Here is a 19,823-nt window from a genome sequence, read left to right as displayed (position 1 = left end):
TCTGTCCCTGGCCCAGTGCATCATGGGAACAGGGCAGACCAAACTACCAAGCCAATTCTTCACCAGAAAGGAGACAAGCTACCGGGGACCGGTTTCTGGCATTTCAGCCTCGTCGGCCCGGCTTGCTTGAATCCTGATGGAGCAGTGAGCAAGGGACTCATGTCTGAGTATACCCTGCCACACCTATAGTGGCCAAAAACGATTCAGAAAAGGGGGGTGGTGATGAACAGAGTGTCTGAATTAAGCAGACCACTCTTACCCAGTCCAAAGATCAGGGCTTGATCCATCACCGTTATTTATCTCACTGCCCCATCCCAGCTCAGAACCTGGCTAAATACAAATTAGTCTGTCCCTGGCCCAGTGCATCATGGGAACAGGGCAGACCAAACTACCAAGCCAATTCTTCACCAGAAAGGACAAGCTCTGTCCATCACCACCCCTTGTTGTAAATTATGTTATGTTATATAGCGCGCAAATCACCCAGGGCATCTTGGCGCTGTTTGCGGGTCAAAGACAGAAATAAGAGTGGGTGTTATTAGAATGGATGAGCTTTCATTTGTTTTCTGAATTTACAGTAACTGGGACAGGAACGGACGTGAAGAGGGAGCTTGTTGCAGTGCACGGCAGTGAGATAGGAGAAAGCCTTACCGCCACTGTGTGTTAAACAGATACGGGGGATCCACAGCAGGGCTTTCGAGCTGGATCTTAAATTGCGAGGGGGCATATGCTTTTATTTTTTTCTGCAGAGAAAGTGGGCCTTTTTCCTTTAAGGCATTATATGTGAGACAACAGATTTTGAAATATGACAGTTTGCTCCCCGACAGCCAGTGAAGTTCTTTCAGCAACGGTGGCGAAGAGGTGCCCGCTGGGCAATTGAGCACAAGCCTTGCTGCAGTGTTTTGAACAACTTGAAGCTTAGAAATAAGTGTTTCACTGACATCGGCCAACGGGGCATTGCCTTAGTCCAATCTACTTATTACTAAGGCCTGAACCAGCATTATTCGGGCAGTGGTAGAAAGGTAAGGGAAGATTCTACGCAGAAGGCGTAGGTAGTGGTAGCAAGAGCCAGTGGTGACCAGGATGTGATCTCTCATGGTTAGGGCTTGGTCCAGTTTTATCCCTAGATTTTTTTACTGCATGATTGGGTACAGGGGAGGTGCCGAGTCGCTGCGGCCACCAGTCATCAGTCCGGATGGCAGGGGCTTTGCCGAACATCATAATCTCGGTCTTATTAGCATTCAGCTGGAGATAGTTCGTATTATCTAGTCTGAGATGGATAACATGCCTGAGGAGAACCGTTCTTTTTCCTCCTCCAGGTCATGGCCAGGAGTGAACAACAGCTGAGTATTTTCCATGTAAGAGATTATAACAAAGCCAAAACGTTCTGCGATCTCCACCAATGGGGCCATATAAATATTAACCAAGGTAGGACTCAGACGTGAGCCCAGCAGCAAGCCCTTATCTAGGATTATTTTGGGTGAGGAATAAAGACCCATGATGACAGTTTGGTATCTGTAATTCAGAAAATGTTGGAGCCATTTTAGTTCCAGACCCTGAATGCCAATTTCTTGTAGCATCTCCATCAACTTCATATGCGAGATGGTGTCAAAGGCTTAGGAGAGGTCCAATATTACAAGTATCATTGGATTTCCTGCATCCACTCCCAAGCGTAGAGAATCAGTCACTGCCAAAAGTTCTGTCTCAGTGCTATGGCTCGGGCGGAAGCCAAATTGAGAAGGGTCAAGGATCTGATTAGTTTCTAGATAAGAGCTAGGTTGCGTATTGACCAGACTTTCAAGCTGTTTGCCCAAAAGAGGTAGTAAACATATAGGGCGATAGTTGCCTAGCACTTTATAATCCAGAGAAGGTTTTTTTAGAATGGGACGTACACAGGCCGTCTTCCATTCTGATGGGAAAGTACCTGTTTTAATTGAGCAGTTAAAGATCTCTAAAATTCCTGGGACACAGAGTGTGGCTGGCAGGGACATTTGTTTAGGTGGCCAGGTATCCACAGTGAACCTGACTTTGCAGATACCAAGGAGCTATGGATTTCTTCCAGTGAGAAAGGTTCAAAACTCTCTAAAATGTTAAGGGCTGGATTTTGGCTGCTTAGGTTTGGGAGTAGGAATTCCTGGGTCTTGATTAGGGACGCTATGTAATTTTGAGTAAATGTTGGAGATTTTATCTTGGAAAAAATGAGCCAGTGAGTCGCAGAAATTCTGGGACTCGGGCAAAGCTTGAGAGCACGCTGTGGGAGTGATAAAGTTATTGACTATGTTGAAAAGGGCTTTGAACGAGTTACCCGCCTGATCAATTTGATTGACAATATAGCTACGGCTGGCTAATTTGATGTTGTGGTGGTAACAGGTCAGCATTTGTCTGTACAAGTCCTTTTCTAGAGGGCATTTGCTCTTTCGCCAGCATCGCTCTAAGTTCTTACATTTTGCTTTTTCAGTTTTTAAATCTGGTGTATACCAGGGGGGCGAGGGTCAGTGATAGGTGGCCCAGCAAGGTTTGAGAAGGACAGCTGAGTCCAATGCCGTAGTAAGGGCAGAGTTAAAAGACTCCAGCAACTGCAAGACCATTTGATTATTCTGAGGCGGATTCAGATAGAAAAATTCCTGAAAGAATTCTGCAGTAACTTTATGCCAAGGCCTGTAGGTATTACCTACTTGTCTACCATTCCTGATGTTAGGACGAGGATATGCTGACTGTACCTCGAAGGGAATTAAATGATTATCTGTCCACCTGAGGGGAATTGGGGCCTCACTACAGTCTACGTAGTCAGCGATGGAGAATAGTAGGTCAAGTGTGTGGCCTGCGGTGTGAGTGGGACCTCTAATTCTTTGGGAGAGTCCCAGGGTCTCTAAATCTGTTAGTAATTTTGTAACCTCCACGTTGGCGAGGTCTTCCCCATGGAAATTAAAATCACCTTGGAGAAGGATTTCTTTGAAGCTCGGACGTAGGTGGCTATTTTTGCCACCAGATTTTTACTTGCCTTTTCTATAATAAAAAAAACCAAAGGTTACAGGGCTGTTATAGCTAGGCTCAGATTTCACTTGTACAAAAACATAGAAACTCAGCAGGTATAGTTACCTGAGCTAACTATATCTTATGCCCCGGAAATACACTGCTTATGTGTGATGTAATATGTGAGGTCATAAGCAGTGCATTGCTGGGGCATAAGTTATAGTTAGCTCAATTTCCCTGGTTTTGTACAAGTGAAATCTGAGCCTAACTATAACATCCCTGTAACCTTTGTTTTTTTTTGTGAATTTCTAAGTGTTTTAACAAGTAGTCACTTTGCAGTGTGGTAGAGAAAGGGGTGGGCCTCTGACCAGCTCTCAAGAATCCTGCTGTTTCGGAGTTACTGGACGTAGCAGGGGGGCTTCTGGGCCCCCAAGAACCCTCAACATCCAAGAAGACTTCATCCCCCGAACAGTAGTGCACCAGGAGGCATGTTTGCGGATTGCGGAGGAAGGGGCATAGTCTCCAAAGACCTCACAGCAAGTCCGCTGTGTGGGGCTTACTGGAGGTAACAGGGGGGCTGTTGGCTCCCAAGCACACTATAGAGCCAAGTGGACTTCATCCCCCAACCAGCAGTGCACCAGGAGGGGTGTTTGCAGAGCAGTGGAGAAAAGGAGCATTGTCTCTGAAATCCTCTCACCAATCTCGCTCTGTGGGACTTAATGAGGGTAATAGGAAGCTTTGTTGGCCCCCAAGGACCCTCTAGAGCCAAGGGAACTTCAACCTCCAACTAGCAGTGTGTCAGGAGGCGCAATTGCAGAGTGGTGGAGAAAGTGGGAATGTTCTCCAAAGTCCTCTCAGCAATCAGGCTGTGCGGTTCTTACTGAAGGTAACAGGAGGGCTTGTTGGCCTCCAAGGACCCTCAGCATCCAAGGGAACTTCATGACCCAACCAGCAGTGCGCCAGTAGGCATGTTTGCAGAGTGATGGAGAAAGGGGCGTGGCCTACAAAGACCTCTCAGCAATACCACTCTGTTGGACTTACTGGAGGTAACAGGAGGGTTTGTTGGACCCCAAGGACCCTCTGGACCTAAGGGGACTTTATTCCTTAACCAGCAGTGCCCCAGAAGGCACATTTGCAGAGTGGCAAAGAAAGGCGAAAGGCCCTTCAGCGACTTGCCGGTCTTTAAAAAATAAATTGTAATCTTTTCGGGAAGGGGGCGGTGTGGCCTCCCCTCCCCGGGCAGATTTTAGCCTCTATCCCCTGGGACCCAGCCTCTAATCTGGGTGGTGTGGTCCCAACCAGGGTACACGTACACTTTGTTGGGGACCAGTGGGAGAGCCTGAAGGACCTCGCTGTCCCTGCCGGCTCTCCATGTCCTGCAGGAGCTGGCATAGCTGTTAGACAGAGGGAGCGGCTGAATAGGCAGCTCCCTCTGTCCAAAAACAATTCTACTACGCTTTCAGCAAGTGAGAGCATTTTTAATGCTCTCGCTTGCTGAAAGCAGACCCGCGTTTGCAATGGCTTGGCTGGAGTTGTACTACTCACACCTAGCCATAGCAAAAAGCTATGTCCTGGGGGTGGGACCCTGGAACATAGCAGGAGCCGGCCCTAGGGGGTGGCAGTCACAAGGGCTATCTGTGGCTCCATGTGGAGGGCTGCCCAGCCCCCCTCCCTTCTTCATTTTCACCACGTGGATTTGGTGGTCCGTGGGGCTGCAGGGGGCCATGTGGCCCCACATTACTTTTTAGAAAAGCACCGGGGAGCTGGTGGTCCCTGGGGCTGCGGAGGGGTCCGCGAGGCCCCCTTGCATTACTTAAAATTAAAGCCCCGGGGAGGGGGTGGCCCCCGGGGCTGCGGGGGTGTCAGCATGGCCCCCGCACTCTCTAAACCTAAATTCTTGGGGAGGTGATGGTTGCCAGGGTTAGGGGGCCAAGAGGCTCCCCCATTGTTAAATAAATAAGCCCCGGGAGGTGGTGGTCCCCGTGGCAGCGGAGGAGGTCATACGGGTCTCCTCCGTTTTTTTTTTTCTAGAAGCCCCGGGGTGTAGGGGGACAGTGCATGCCGCCTACTTTATCACAATACCCCTGGGACCTGGCCCACCCTACGGTCGATTGGAAATGAAGCGCAGGCTTCATTTTTTTTTTTACATTTCGCAGATCCCGATTAAATTTTTAAATTGCAGCGGGTTCTGCAATGAAGCATGACATCCACTAAGAAAGTCATGCTTCATCATCGGGCAGGTTCGACTTGTCAGGCCACTGCTGCAATGCCCTACAGGTCCCCCGACCTGCGCTAATGTGACCCTGTAGGGCATTTCAGCTCTGGCCCAATGAGGAGCACCTGCCCAATGATGAACCATGACATCATTAGGGGTGTCTGAGGGCAGCAAGAAACAGTCCTGAGGGTTAACTTGACATCCTATCCAGAACCTATATATATCTATCTTTCATCTTTTTCTTTTTGGAACAGTTACCTCCAATTGACTTGGTCACCCACAATAGAGGCCGGGGCCCAGGGGATGGGGTCCCGGTGCCAAAATCGGCCTGGGAGAGGGGCCACGTGGCCCCCTACCTTTAATTTAAAAATACAATTTAAAAAAAAGCCGGGCTCCAGGGGATGGGGTCCTTAGGGTCGAATTCGGCCAGGGGAAAGGTGTCGCCCGGTCCCCCTCCCCCATTCAAGAAAGGCCTGACCCTGGGGAATGGGGTCCACTGGGCCCAAAACAGCCCAGGGAAGTATGGCCGTTTTAAGAAAAAATATATTTAATTAAAACATTTATTAAGGTTTTAATAAATTAAAATATATTTTAGTAAATGCCAGACCTGCAATTCACCAGAGGACCCACCCCCTTTCTCCACCACTCTACAAACACGCCTCCCGGTGCACTACTGGTTGGGGAGTGAAGTCCCCTTGGATGCTAAGGGTCCTTGGGGGCCAGAAACCCCTTCTGTTACCACCAGTACATCCCACACAGTGGGATTTATGAGAGGTTGTTAGAGGCCTGCCTGCCTTCTCCACCACTCTGCAAATGAACCTCTTGGCCCACTACTGGTTGGTCCTCTTAGATGCTGAGGGACCTTAGGGGCCAAGAAGCCCTCCTGTTACCTCCAGTAGGGGAACATCCTTTACAACACGGATGCTACCCCGCACTACAGTTACGATGCGTCTTTTACAACGCAAGTCGTAACCACGACTTGCGCTGGAGGGCGCTCAAGGACAAGGAATAGTAGATTTACTATTCCAACACCTTCCCTACTGTACGTCGGCTGGTGTTGGAATAGTAAATTTAACTATTCCAAGTCCAGCACCCCTACAGCGCAAGTCGTGGTAACGACTTGCGTTCTAAAAAACGTGTTGTAACGGTACGCGTGGTAATACCACGTGTTGTACCATCGTACATCCCTTCCAGTAAGTCCCTTACAGCAAGATTCCTGAAAGCTGGTCGAAGGCCCCACTCCCTTTCTCCATCACTCTGCAAATGCACTTCCTGGCACACTACTAGTTGGAGAGGAAGGCCCCTTGCCTTTTGAGAGTCCTTGGGGGCCAACTACCCCTCCTGTTACCTCCAGTAAAACCAACACAGCAGGATTGCTGAGAGGTCTTCAGAGGCCGTGCTCCCTTTCTACACTACTCTGCAAATGTGTCTCCCTTGTGCACTACTTGTTGGGGGATGAAGTTCTCTTCGATGCTGAGGGACCTTGGGGGACAAGAAGCACTCCTGTTACCTCTGGAAAGTCTCATACAGCAGGATTCCTGAGGGCTGGTCGGAGGTCCAGCCCCCCTTTCTCCACCACTTTGCAAAGATGACTACTAGTTAAAAAAACATAGACATACACTTAAAAAAACAAAGGTTACAGGGACGTTGGAGTTAGGAAATAACATAAAAAACTGTAGCAATTCCCTTAAAAAACCAAAGGTTACAGGGATGTTAGAGTCAGGCTCAGATTTCACTCATACAAAACCAGTGAAATTCAGCTGTTATAGTTACTTGAGCTAACTATAACTTATACCCCTGCAGTGCACTGCTTGTGACCTCACATATTACATCACTCATGACAGTGTCATCACTCATGACAACAATGATGACATCTCAATTGACATCTCAAATGACATCACTGATGACATCACCAAGTGAGTGTAAGTGTTTTAGGTTTATGGGTGTTAACCTTACATAATAACCTACTACAAACAGTGACACAAGCACACACTCACTCATACAGCCACTCTCACAATCACTTACTCACACATCTAGTCACTCATATATTCCAACACTCACCTACACTGCCTTTCACATATGCAGTTACTCACCCATATACCATGAAACACATCCATTCACTCACCAACACAAGCATACACAGACTCAGTCACCCATACAGCTCCCCACAGATGCACTCACTAACCCATACAGCCACTGACCTACCCACTCACTAATTCATGCAGGCAGTCACACACCCCCTCAACCATTCACACAGACATTCATACACCCATACAGATAGACAACCAAAGAATCATCCATACAGACATTCAAGTACCCACTCACCAACCCATACAGCCACTTAGACACCAACTGACTGACTGATGCAGACAGTCAGGCAACCTAGTCACTCACCCATACATTCACTGAGACACCTAATCACTCACTTATACAATCAGTCCCACACACCCACCGAATCCTCAATACAGGCACTCATACACCCAATGATTCATCAATACACCTTAGTATATATATTAAACACGTATAAACGTTTTAAAAACACACAGTCACTGAATGATTTTATTAGTGATGTCATTTGATATGTCATTAGGGATGTCCTCAGTGATGTCACTGACCATGAGTGATGTAATATGTGAGGTCATACGAAGTGCATTGCGGGGGCTCGAGTTATAGTTAGCTCAGCTAACGATAACTGCTGACTTTCTCTGGTTTTGTACAAGTGAAACTTGAGCCTAACTACAATGTCTCTGTAACCTTTGCTTTTTTTCAGTGAATTTCTACTTTTTTTAGAATTCCATTTCCTAACCATAACTTTTTTTTCCAGTGAATATATATATATATATATATATATATAATATATATTTACTCACACACACTTATATGTGTATACGTATATATATGTATGTGTTTATACATATATATACACATACATACATATATATATCTATACATATATCAATAGGCCAGGGTGTTTTCACGGTTTAGGAGTTGGTGAGGGCATTGGGAGGCTAGGGTATTTTTAGGGTTTAGGGTGGATGAGAGTATTTGTGTTGCAAGGGTAGATTTAGGGTGGGTGAGAGTATTTGTGTGGCAAGGGTAGATTTAGGGTGGGTGATGGTATTTGGATTGCAAGGGTATTTTTAGAGGTTTAGGGTGGGGGAGGGTATTTGGGTGGCAACAGTATTTTTAGGGTTTAGGGTGGGTGAGTTTAAGGGTGGGGGTCGATAAGTTAATATATATATATATATATATGTAAGTTTATATATATATATATATATATATATATATATATATATATATATATTAACAACCATCTTCTCACAAAATAAGTAGAAGCAGAGGCCACAGCGGGAAACCGGAGACACCATTTAATTATTGCTGTTGTTGGGCATAATGCATTTCGGCCTGATATAGGCCTTCCTCAGATGCCATGGACAGTGTTCTGGCGGCTCTGCTGCTCGAAAAAGTATCCCCTGCCGCAATCCCATTTGTAGATAGGCGCCACGCCCACCAATGGAGTGAAGTCACGATGCCTGCTGCTCGATGGAACTGCAGGGTCCATAATGCAACAGCCAGGTAAGTGCTGCTGGTGGTGTGTCCCAGTGGACAAACGTTAATGCGGCAGGGTAGCGAGTAGCAAAGGTCAATGTCCAGCGAAGTAATCAGCATGCTCCCTCCGGTCCCCTTACGTTCCAGCCTCCTAGTCCCGATGTGAAGCGAGCAGGGACCGAAACAAGACAGTGCTTGCGAGTCCCCCGTGAAGTCACGGTTCAGCAACTGCTGCCGCCCAGAGAAACACCGGTGTTCAGAGGCGGGCTCAGGAACTATAGCAATACCTTGCTTGATTGGTGAACTGCAAACGCAGGGTCCAGATGAGCCCGAGCCTCTTGGTGGAACGGGGCCTCTGGAGCGCATTATCTGGCAATGCGCGCAATATTAACAACCATCTTCTCACAAAATAAGTAGAAGCAGAGGCCACAGCGGGAAACCGGAGACACCATTTAATTATTGCTGTTGTTGGGCATAATGCATTTCGGCCTGATATAGGCCTTCCTCAGATGCCATGGACAGTGTTCTGGCGGCTCTGCTGCTCGAAAAAGTATCCCCTGCCGCAATCCCATTTGTAGATAGGCGCCACGCCCACCAATGGAGTGAAGTCACGATGCCTGCTGCTCGATGGAACTGCAGGGTCCATAATGCAACAGCCAGGTAAGTGCTGCTGGTGGTGTGTCCCAGTGGACAAACGTTAATGCGGCAGGGTAGCGAGTAGCAAAGGTCAATGTCCAGCGAAGTAATCAGCATGCTCCCTCCGGTCCCCTTACGTTCCAGCCTCCTAGTCCCGATGTGAAGCGAGCAGGGACCGAAACAAGACAGTGCTTGCGAGTCCCCCGTGAAGTCACGGTTCAGCAACTGCTGCCGCCCAGAGAAACACCGGTGTTCAGAGGCGGGCTCAGGAACTATAGCAATACCTTGCTTGATTGGTGAACTGCAAACGCAGGGTCCAGATGAGCCCGAGCCTCTTGGTGGAACGGGGCCTCTGGAGCGCATTATCTGGCAATGCGCGCAATATTAACAACCATCTTCTCACAAAATAAGTAGAAGCAGAGGCCACAGCGGGAAACCGGAGACACCATTTAATTATTGCTGTTGTTGGGCATAATGCATTTCGGCCTGATATAGGCCTTCCTCAGATGCCATGGACAGTGTTCTGGCGGCTCTGCTGCTCGAAAAAGTATCCCCTGCCGCAATCCCATTTGTAGATAGGCGCCACGCCCACCAATGGAGTGAAGTCACGATGCCTGCTGCTCGATGGAACTGCAGGGTCCATAATGCAACAGCCAGGTAAGTGCTGCTGGTGGTGTGTCCCAGTGGACAAACGTTAATGCGGCAGGGTAGCGAGTAGCAAAGGTCAATGTCCAGCGAAGTAATCAGCATGCTCCCTCCGGTCCCCTTACGTTCCAGCCTCCTAGTCCCGATGTGAAGCGAGCAGGGACCGAAACAAGACAGTGCTTGCGAGTCCCCCGTGAAGTCACGGTTCAGCAACTGCTGCCGCCCAGAGAAACACCGGTGTTCAGAGGCGGGCTCAGGAACTATAGCAATACCTTGCTTGATTGGTGAACTGCAAACGCAGGGTCCAGATGAGCCCGAGCCTCTTGGTGGAACGGGGCCTCTGGAGCGCATTATCTGGCAATGCGCGCAATATTAACAACCATCTTCTCACAAAATAAGTAGAAGCAGAGGCCACAGCGGGAAACCGGAGACACCATTTAATTATTGCTGTTGTTGGGCATAATGCATTTCGGCCTGATATAGGCCTTCCTCAGATGCCATGGACAGTGTTCTGGCGGCTCTGCTGCTCGAAAAAGTATCCCCTGCCGCAATCCCATTTGTAGATAGGCGCCACGCCCACCAATGGAGTGAAGTCACGATGCCTGCTGCTCGATGGAACTGCAGGGTCCATAATGCAACAGCCAGGTAAGTGCTGCTGGTGGTGTGTCCCAGTGGACAAACGTTAATGCGGCAGGGTAGCGAGTAGCAAAGGTCAATGTCCAGCGAAGTAATCAGCATGCTCCCTCCGGTCCCCTTACGTTCCAGCCTCCTAGTCCCGATGTGAAGCGAGCAGGGACCGAAACAAGACAGTGCTTGCGAGTCCCCCGTGAAGTCACGGTTCAGCAACTGCTGCCGCCCAGAGAAACACCGGTGTTCAGAGGCGGGCTCAGGAACTATAGCAATACCTTGCTTGATTGGTGAACTGCAAACGCAGGGTCCAGATGAGCCCGAGCCTCTTGGTGGAACGGGGCCTCTGGAGCGCATTATCTGGCAATGCGCGCAATATTAACAACCATCTTCTCACAAAATAAGTAGAAGCAGAGGCCACAGCGGGAAACCGGAGACACCATTTAATTATTGCTGTTGTTGGGCATAATGCATTTCGGCCTGAAATAGGCCTTCCTCAGATGCCATGGACAGTGTTCTGGCGGCTCTGCTGCTCGAAAAAGTATCCCCTGCCGCAATCCCATTTGTAGATAGGCGCCACGCCCACCAATGGAGTGAAGTCACGATGCCTGCTGCTCGATGGAACTGCAGGGTCCATAATGCAACAGCCAGGTAAGTGCTGCTGGTGGTGTGTCCCAGTGGACAAACGTTAATGCGGCAGGGTAGCGAGTAGCAAAGGTCAATGTCCAGCGAAGTAATCAGCATGCTCCCTCCGGTCCCCTTACGTTCCAGCCTCCTAGTCCCGATGTGAAGCGAGCAGGGACCGAAACAAGACAGTGCTTGCGAGTCCCCCGTGAAGTCACGGTTCAGCAACTGCTGCCGCCCAGAGAAACACCGGTGTTCAGAGGCGGGCTCAGGAACTATAGCAATACCTTGCTTGATTGGTGAACTGCAAACGCAGGGTCCAGATGAGCCCGAGCCTCTTGGTGGAACGGGGCCTCTGGAGCGCATTATCTGGCAATGCGCGCAATATTAACAACCATCTTCTCACAAAATAAGTAGAAGCAGAGGCCACAGCGGGAAACCGGAGACACCATTTAATTATTGCTGTTGTTGGGCATAATGCATTTCGGCCTGATATAGGCCTTCCTCAGATGCCATGGACAGAGTTCTGGCGGCTCTGCTGCTCGAAAAAGTATCCCCTGCCGCAATCCCATTTGTAGCCACACCCACCAATGGAGTGAAGTCACGATGCCTGCTGCTCGATGGAACTGCAGGGTCCATAATGCAACAGCCAGGTAAGTGCTGCTGGTGGTGTGTCCCAGTGGACAAACGTTAATGCGGCAGGGTAGCGAGTAGCAAAGGTCAATGTCCAGCGAAGTAATCAGCATGCTCCCTCCGGTCCCCTTACGTTCCAGCCTCCTAGTCCCGATGTGAAGCGAGCAGGGACCGAAACAAGACAATATATATTCCAAAACATCTCCGTTTGGGGAGCCCTCGACCCTTCAGGGCGGCCTCTGAAACCGGGCACGGAGACCCCCGGCGAATTCCACACAGTGAAGCACCAAAGCAGAGGCCCTTTTCAAATTTCAGAAAGCATTTAATGAAACGAAAGGCACAAAAGTCCTGTAATCCCAACTAGTTTCGGCCGGGTAGCCTTGGTCACGGGCAGGAAATGACAAACATAATGTTAGTGCCTGTGATTTATTGGCGTTTCCGTGGTCACCTGACAGATAAAACATCAATGTCCCAGAATGCACCATAGCATAAGAGTAAATGATGGAAAAGTTCGTTATGTTTGCTGATAGTAAAATATATATATATATATATATATATATATATATATATATATATATATATATAGATAGATAGATATATACACACAGGTGCATGTGTGTGTGTGTGTGTGTGTGTAATTACCTTCGAAATACATACAGTTTTATTGTAAAGACATGTGTGGTAAAGACATATACGCGGTAATTGACATGTTGTAAAGGCATGCGTGGTAATGGCATGTGTGGTTCCGTCATACATCCAGTATTGGCTTATGAGGAAAATGCAATTATGACAGCAGACAGGTTACTTTAGTGGGCTAGGGTGGAAGATGGTTGAAATGGCCTGTTAAAAATGGTAGCCCGCTTTGCAAGAGCGGCAAAAGCATATATAATTTTCAGAGTACAAAAATGTACTAATTAGCTGTAATTTTCCATTGGTAGATGATTCTCATATTCTGAATGACTTCATTTAAGATTCGTGACTATTAAGAGAATAAAAACCAGGATCTAAACTGCTTTTAAGATGCTTGTATATCAGGTGCTAGTTATTGATATGAAATTACCATCAGCACCACCACTGTTACCACTATGACCGTCATCATCACTACTGAAACTGCTGCCACTACCCTCTCCTCCATCATTGTCAACACCATCACTACTACTTTACCACAACTCTCTATACTGCAGTCCTCATCACTATAACAATCATCTTCATGGTTGCCAACATCACCCGCACAGCCACTAAAACCAGCACTATCCCCACCATTCCCCGGCAGCACTAACCACCATGATAACAACAATCACCACCAAAACTACCACTATCACCACCACTACTACCACCATAAAGACTGCTACCAAAACTATCACTACCATGAAGTTCTTGTGTGACTGAGTATTTGACAATTTTGTGATGGTGCCTGTAAGAGAAAGGGTGATGGGGGCATGTATGAGAGACATTATGTGTATGTTGTAAAAAAATAGGAAAAACCACAAGACCTATTGGCTTTGCCAATGCTTATTTCTACCTGCAGTTAGCTTGTGCATTGTGTACTGATGCTTTAGCTCTGATGATGCCATTGCTTTTGACAAATGGAATAAACTCTTCCACTTCTTTCTTGCAGCACACTGGTGCTTTCAGGGCTGCCTTGTCCAAAGCAGCATCCTCTAAATCTAGTTAGTGATTGGTTACACATGAGGGGGCAGAATTACAAGAAAGTGGCTCAGTGCGTGCTGCAAGCCATTTGGCTGCGCTGCACTGAGTCACTTTCAAAGCACAGGGATGCGACATATTTACAACAATAATATCTGTGCTTCCACCTGCACTGGCCCACAAACTGCTGCCATGCCCCGGCGCAGGCACCCTTGCACCATGGTGGAAGAAGGCCTGCTTCATGGGTAGATTTTTTTGGTTCAGTAAGGGTTCCCTTCCTGCACAAAAACAATCTAAAATGCTGTTTTTCGACTTCTGTGTGTGCTGCATTAGTAACGTGCAGCTTCTGGCACATGGCGTTTCTTTTCATTAATAAATGGCTGAGCATAAAACGAAATTATAAAAATTTAATTAATATGCATTTTGTGCAGCAGTGCACTGAGACTAATGAGACCCCCATTGGCCCTCTGCTGCAGGGAATTCGGCCAATTGGCGGTGGAGTTGCTGGACCAATCCTACAAACAGGATGAGCAGCTGGCCATGAAACTCCTGACCTACGAGTTGAAGAACTGGAGTAATGCCACGTGCCTACAGCTGGCTGTTGCAGCCAAGCACCGGGACTTCATCGCGCACACGTGCAGCCAGATGCTTCTCACCGACATGTGGATGGGTCGGCTAAGGATGCGCAAAAACTCTGGGCTTAAGGTTAGTAAATGCTTCTACATTGCAGAATATTCAAATATGTGTTTAGCTTTATTTACCTCAATGATAAGTATTTTCTAATTTTTCTTCAACCAGCTTAGTTCTCACTGTCACCTGCACTTCCTTCCTGCTCTTTCCTACTTTACTAATAAATTCCTGTCATTTATCTATCAATCTAACTTCACTAATCACACTTTGGACTTTTCTACCTATGCTATAGATGTAGCAAGCCTATCATTTGTCTATTTCGATGGGGTAGGGGGATCAAACTCTTACTCTCATCTGGATATCTGGAATTAATAATGATAACCTGAGTTCTATAGGAGTAATCAAAGCAAGCACATATATAGGGTCATATTTACAAGGAAGTGGTGGAGTGTGGTGGTAGCCTCCTTGGCTTAACACCGTGCTCCGCCACTTCAGAAATGCAGGGCTGCACCGTATTTACAAGAATACTATGCAGCCTTGTGATTCCCCCTGCGCTGGTGCTAATTTAGCTGCTTAGCGCCAACGCAGGCACCCTTGCACCATACCAGTGCAAGGGTGCCTGTGTTGAGGGAAATCATTGTTTATGTGCAGGAAGGTCCCCCTTCACGCACATAAACAATCTGAAATGGCATTTTGAAACTTCTATGTGTACTGCTTAATGCAGCGCACATAGAATTTGCAAAACGTCATTTTTTTTAATGCTGGTTTATGGGCAGGAATCAATAGCGTTTTGCTGTTTCTATGTGTGTTGCACAACGTAGCATGCATGAAAACAGCAAAAACGAGGAGAAATTAAACAATTCTCATCTCTGCGCATGGGTAAGACCAGGTTTTCCCTGGTCTTAATTTTGGTGCTGCCCCATATTTACGCCACCCAACCGCAACACCCATTAATTATGATGCTGCCTCTATGGCGCAGAGTCATAAAAAAATGGGTGTTGCGGTGGAATGCCCACCACAACACCAGTTGCTTGCCCCTTTCAGGCTAAGGATAGCATGAAAGGGTGCCTTATTAACAAGAAGGCGTTAAGCCACTTAAAGTGGCTTAACACCGCTTTGTTAATAGGGCGAAGCCCCTATCACCACCACAACGTCGAGAAAAGAAGTGTTATGGTGACGATAGGGGCTTGCAAATATGCCCCATAGTGTCTACACTCTGCTTCTTTAGTGGGTAAAGTTGGTTACCACCTCCAAATTTAGCAATATCTCCTACATGAGATCCAGTAACGGTCCATGAAGTTTTCTGGTACCTGCCTATACTTTCATTTAAACACCGTAGTCAAGCTGCCTTCAAGCAAACACAAAGCCTACAGTCAAGTCCCACAATTAATAGTTTTGCCTACTGACATTGACGTTGATGGTTCATATTGCATTTTCCCTGAGAGAAAGCACTTCAGGTAGAATATGTGTGATTTGAGAAATTCTACCTTCTGCCGTAGTGGCTGCCACTGTGAGCTGCCGACACCTGTTAAATGGAAAATAACCATGCTTAATTGTCGCCTATTTTTTAACTCGACCTGGACTGTTTGCGACACTTCTTTGTGGTCTTTCAATGGATCAACTCCAAACTGTTGGGTGCACTGGATTGGTCCCACCAATAGGAGGAAGCATTAGTATTAATGATAAAAGTGAAGCACTGCAAGAGCAAACCTTCTGCAAGATCAGGCATTCTACCTTCCACAAGCAACATTCCTGAAACCTCCTATTGGCAGGGTCAGCTCTAACATCCTGAGTTTAACCTTGAAAGAGGGGCTAAGGAAAATAAATCGTAGAACACGTAGAGATACACCGAACAAAAGCACTAATGCAGTCCTTGCCCACTATAATCAAATATATTTTGTGCAAATATTCCTGGCTGGTGGATTGTAGAAAGCATGGTACTTCCTATGCGAATTGATCTGTGATCAGATCTAGCAAAGATAACAAGTGTCATACTCATCTTCCCAATTGAATCTCTGTTAATATTGTCAAGGATAAACAATTTGTGATCCTTACTTACTGGATTGATCAGATGTTTCTTCTTGTGGGTTCACAGCTACGAATCCCTTAGAAGAGAATGCAAGAACATACTGTAAGAAGAGTAGGAGTAGATTTATAATGCTGTTGAATACATGCAAACATACCTTAACCCCTCCCACGCTCATGACAAGCTGAGCTCGTCATGACCCTTAGAACGCTCACACGCGGGGCTAATTCCCCTGCTGTGCTGGGCGTTCTAAGGAACGGGTGTGGTCATGACTAGCTCAGCTCCTCATGAGCACACGAGAACCGTGGCTCATGACGAGCTCAGCTCATCATGAGCATGGGGCCCTGTGCGTGCCCCGTCGCCCCTCAGCACAGCAGGGGAATCTGCCCCGCAGAGAAAGGGGTTAAAACCCCCATACCTCTAGTTGTAAGAAGACTCTCCTAGAATTAGTATGGCCACAAGGAGAGTGCAGCTCAGGCAGAGAAGAATCACCCTGTGAATTATCATCCGCCATACACAATATAGTGGAGCCCATCTCACTGGTGCATTCTCTTATGAACTTAGCACTTTCCCCACAAAACCACCCAACTCTGAACCAGGCACTCATTCTGCTTGGCAATTAAGTGAATTGCTGGGGGGTCAGTGGAAGGTGATCTAGCAGTGTGTCCAGCAGCGCCTGGACGCCTCAGGGCAATTGTTGCGCTTTATAAATATTATTTTCATTTCATTTCAAAGACTCAGGCACCCCATTCTGAACCTGCATGCTGCGACTGAAGACACTCATTCACACATTCAGTCTTTCAGCATTATATTCGCCACCAACATCACCCCACATTTGGTGGACTCCAGTCCAGACTCCTTCTCAAGCCTTGCAAATTGCCTATTGCAGGTAAGCAGCTGCTTGACAAAAAATAGGCTGAAAACTAATGCAAGTGTGACTGATGACAACTGTACACCCATCTTCGATCTGGCTGTTTGAAATCTGGTGTAAGAAATTGGGTTATTGGTTGAAAGGGGTGGAAGCCCCACTCAGGCAACAACCACAAACCATGTCAAGGTGAGCCACAAAAGTTGCTAAATTATACTGAGCTTAACTCTCTGGTAGCTGGGCACAAAGCAGTCAAGCTTAAGTTAGAAGCAATGTGTAACGCTTTAATGCAGCACACAAACAGTAATAAAGTGGAAACACAACGCACACAAATTCCTAACCTATTTATAAAAAAAAAGTACATTTTAATAAATCAAATGATTCCAGAACAAGAAAACTTCAATCAGTAGAACTGGAGATTTGCAATTTCAAAGTTTTAGGTAAAAATAACACCTAGAAGCAAAAAGTCCTGCTCCCGGTCGTCAGGTCATGCTAGACCGGGGGGTGTTACAAGTTCAGGCCAGCACGATGGAGCACAAGTCAGACATAGGGGCCAACTGAAAAAGATATCTTCTCAAAGCCCGTTGCTAAGATTAGGTTAGCGGTGGAGGCGGCCACAAAGAAAGGGTAGGCCGGCGAGGCACCAGCTGTCATCACTGTAGCGCAAAGAGCTGGGCATTCATTGCTATAACTTCTCATTGAGGGTCGCTGAGAGCTGTCGTTTCTGTAGCTCGGAGTGCTGTTCTTGTGCTGCCAGTCATCGGTGGTCGTCACTGTAGCATGAAGTGCAGATCTTGCGCTTCCGGTCATTACTTGCGTTCGCTGTGGTGTGAAGTGTTGGGTTAACTAGAGGTTCATGGTGGCAGTCATCATTGATGGCAGAGTCTTGGCACAAATGAACCCATTCACAGTCATGAGGAGCCCAAAGCTTCAGGATTCAACCTTTCTTCTTCAGAGGAGCTCAAGCTGTTGTCAGCCAAGAGTTAAGAACCTGGGGAGGCATCTCTTGGGGATCAAAAACTCACTCAAGCGGAGGCCAGCAGGGATCAGAAAGGTCCATTTGTAGGTCTAGTGCAGCAGGTTGGCTGGGCAGTTGCAGGGAGGTCACTGGAACTTGTTGTGTCTATGTAGCTCAGACAGGATTTCAGCCAACTGACCCTTGGAGTCACTCAGGCTAGCCTGGGATGAAGATAAGCAGGTCCAGTCTTCTTTTAACAACAGCAAGGTCGTCTTCAATCAGCAGGGCAGTCCTTCTTCTGTAATGTCCACGGGTCCTGGGGTGTTCTGATGAGTGGCTCTCCAGGTCCAATATTTTTAATTGATGCCAGCCTTTGCGTGTGTGTGGGGGGGGGGGACACAGTCCTACCCCCTCATCTGATTCTGGAAAGTTCTTCTCTTCCTGTGGTAGTGCTCTAGCTGTCTGAGTTACAATATGCTGCTGTCAGGGTCTTTTGTGTATGCAGGAGGCAAGTCCTTTGAAGTGTAAGTAGGGCAGGAAACAGCTCCACCCTCAGCCATCCTGGCATGATGGCCCATCAAGCCCACATCTAGTCCCCTTTGTGTCACTGTCTATGAGGGATACACAAAGCCCAACAACAGATTCATTCGCAGCCATCTGACCCAGGATACTGGCAAAGGCGTAATGGTTAGAACAAGAAACTGCCAAGTTTCTAAAAGTGGCATTTTCAGAATGGTAACTTAAAATCTGACTTTACCATTAAAGAGGATTTGAAATTACAGTTCATTTGAGGGTAAAAAGTATATCTCTATCTGCTGCCAATTCAAAGTTAGCACTTATAAAATGTATTAAATGTTAGTCAGTGGGAGTGATGGGTCGTGCGACAATGAAAAATGACTTTAGAAGTTTTTCATTGCTAGGATATTTGAGAAGTAAACCCACAAGTCTTACTTTTTAAATGCCATGCAGACTGCCCTGGGAGCCTTTAAGTCCTACCTTAGGGGTGACTTATCAGTATTTAAAAGGAACGAATGGTAAAACGCCAGATAGAAATGGAAGTTTAAAACTGCAGTCCAGGTTGCAGTGGTTGGACCTAAGACATGTTTTAAAGTGAGTGGTGAAATGAATGCTGCAGGTCCACTAGTAGCATGTAATTCACAGGTTCTGGGTGCATGTAGTACCATATATTAGGGTATACAAGTAAATGAAATGTGCCAATCAGGTGTAGGTCATTTATGTCATGTTTTACAGAGAGAGCACTAGCAGTTTAGCACTGGTTAGCAGATCTAAAAACCAACAAAAACGTGTTCAACCGATGAAAGGAGTGAAAGCAAAAAGTTTGGGGTGGCCCTGCAGAGAGGGCCAGGTCCATCATCTGGGTACGGGCCTTGGGCACATCTCCTTCATCAGAAAATCCACTCAAAAATGTTGGTGAGTTTAAGAATACTACACTAACTATAGAATCCCAAGTGTCCTCTGTATCGAAGGTCAATTTTTTCCATATGTATCTCTATAAATGTTCGTCTTTTTCATCCTCCTCATAGAAAGCGGTGCTTGAAATATTTGCATCTCCAATTAGCTATTCAATTAGTGTTTCCCAGGGACTTCTTAAGTAATTATTCTAACGATTATGGCCTATTAGATGTACCATAGCTTGTATGGTATTGGGGGTTTAGCACACACAACGTTTTTCTTCTGCTGTAGCTCTGCTATAATGACTACCAATAAGATTTGTCTGGAATAGCTGCATTTACCTCCCTGAGAGTATTATAACATCTTGCATCGTGCGGTGCTT

General features: G+C 46.9%; 1 protein-coding gene and 1 long non-coding RNA gene across 5 annotated transcripts in view; one reads left to right on the top strand and one right to left on the bottom strand.

Moving 5' to 3' along the window:
• Nucleotides 1–16,284, bottom strand: part of LOC144818387 (uncharacterized) — a 206,155-nt gene extending 189,871 nt beyond the window's left edge. The window contains exon 1 of the long non-coding RNA XR_013607095.1: nt 16,236–16,284. This is a non-coding gene — a long non-coding RNA (uncharacterized LOC144818387). The remainder of the gene's footprint in view (nt 1–16,235) is intronic.
• The window catches only part of TRPM3 (transient receptor potential cation channel subfamily M member 3), a 940,843-nt gene that overhangs the window by 728,253 nt on the left and 192,767 nt on the right, over nt 1–19,823 (top strand). For all 4 annotated transcript variants that reach the window (XM_078675756.1, XM_078675753.1, XM_078675754.1 and 1 more), the window contains one exon: nt 14,023–14,251. In XM_078675756.1, the coding sequence (XP_078531882.1) occupies nt 14,023–14,251 (229 nt within the window). The remainder of the gene's footprint in view (nt 1–14,022; nt 14,252–19,823) is intronic.

Source organism: Lissotriton helveticus, chromosome 2_1, assembly GCF_964261635.1.
Source record: "Lissotriton helveticus chromosome 2_1, aLisHel1.1, whole genome shotgun sequence".
NCBI classification, from domain to species: domain Eukaryota; kingdom Metazoa; phylum Chordata; class Amphibia; order Caudata; family Salamandridae; genus Lissotriton; species Lissotriton helveticus.
The sequence above is the reverse complement of the archived record's forward strand: the minus strand, read 5'-3'. Positions and strand labels throughout refer to the sequence as shown.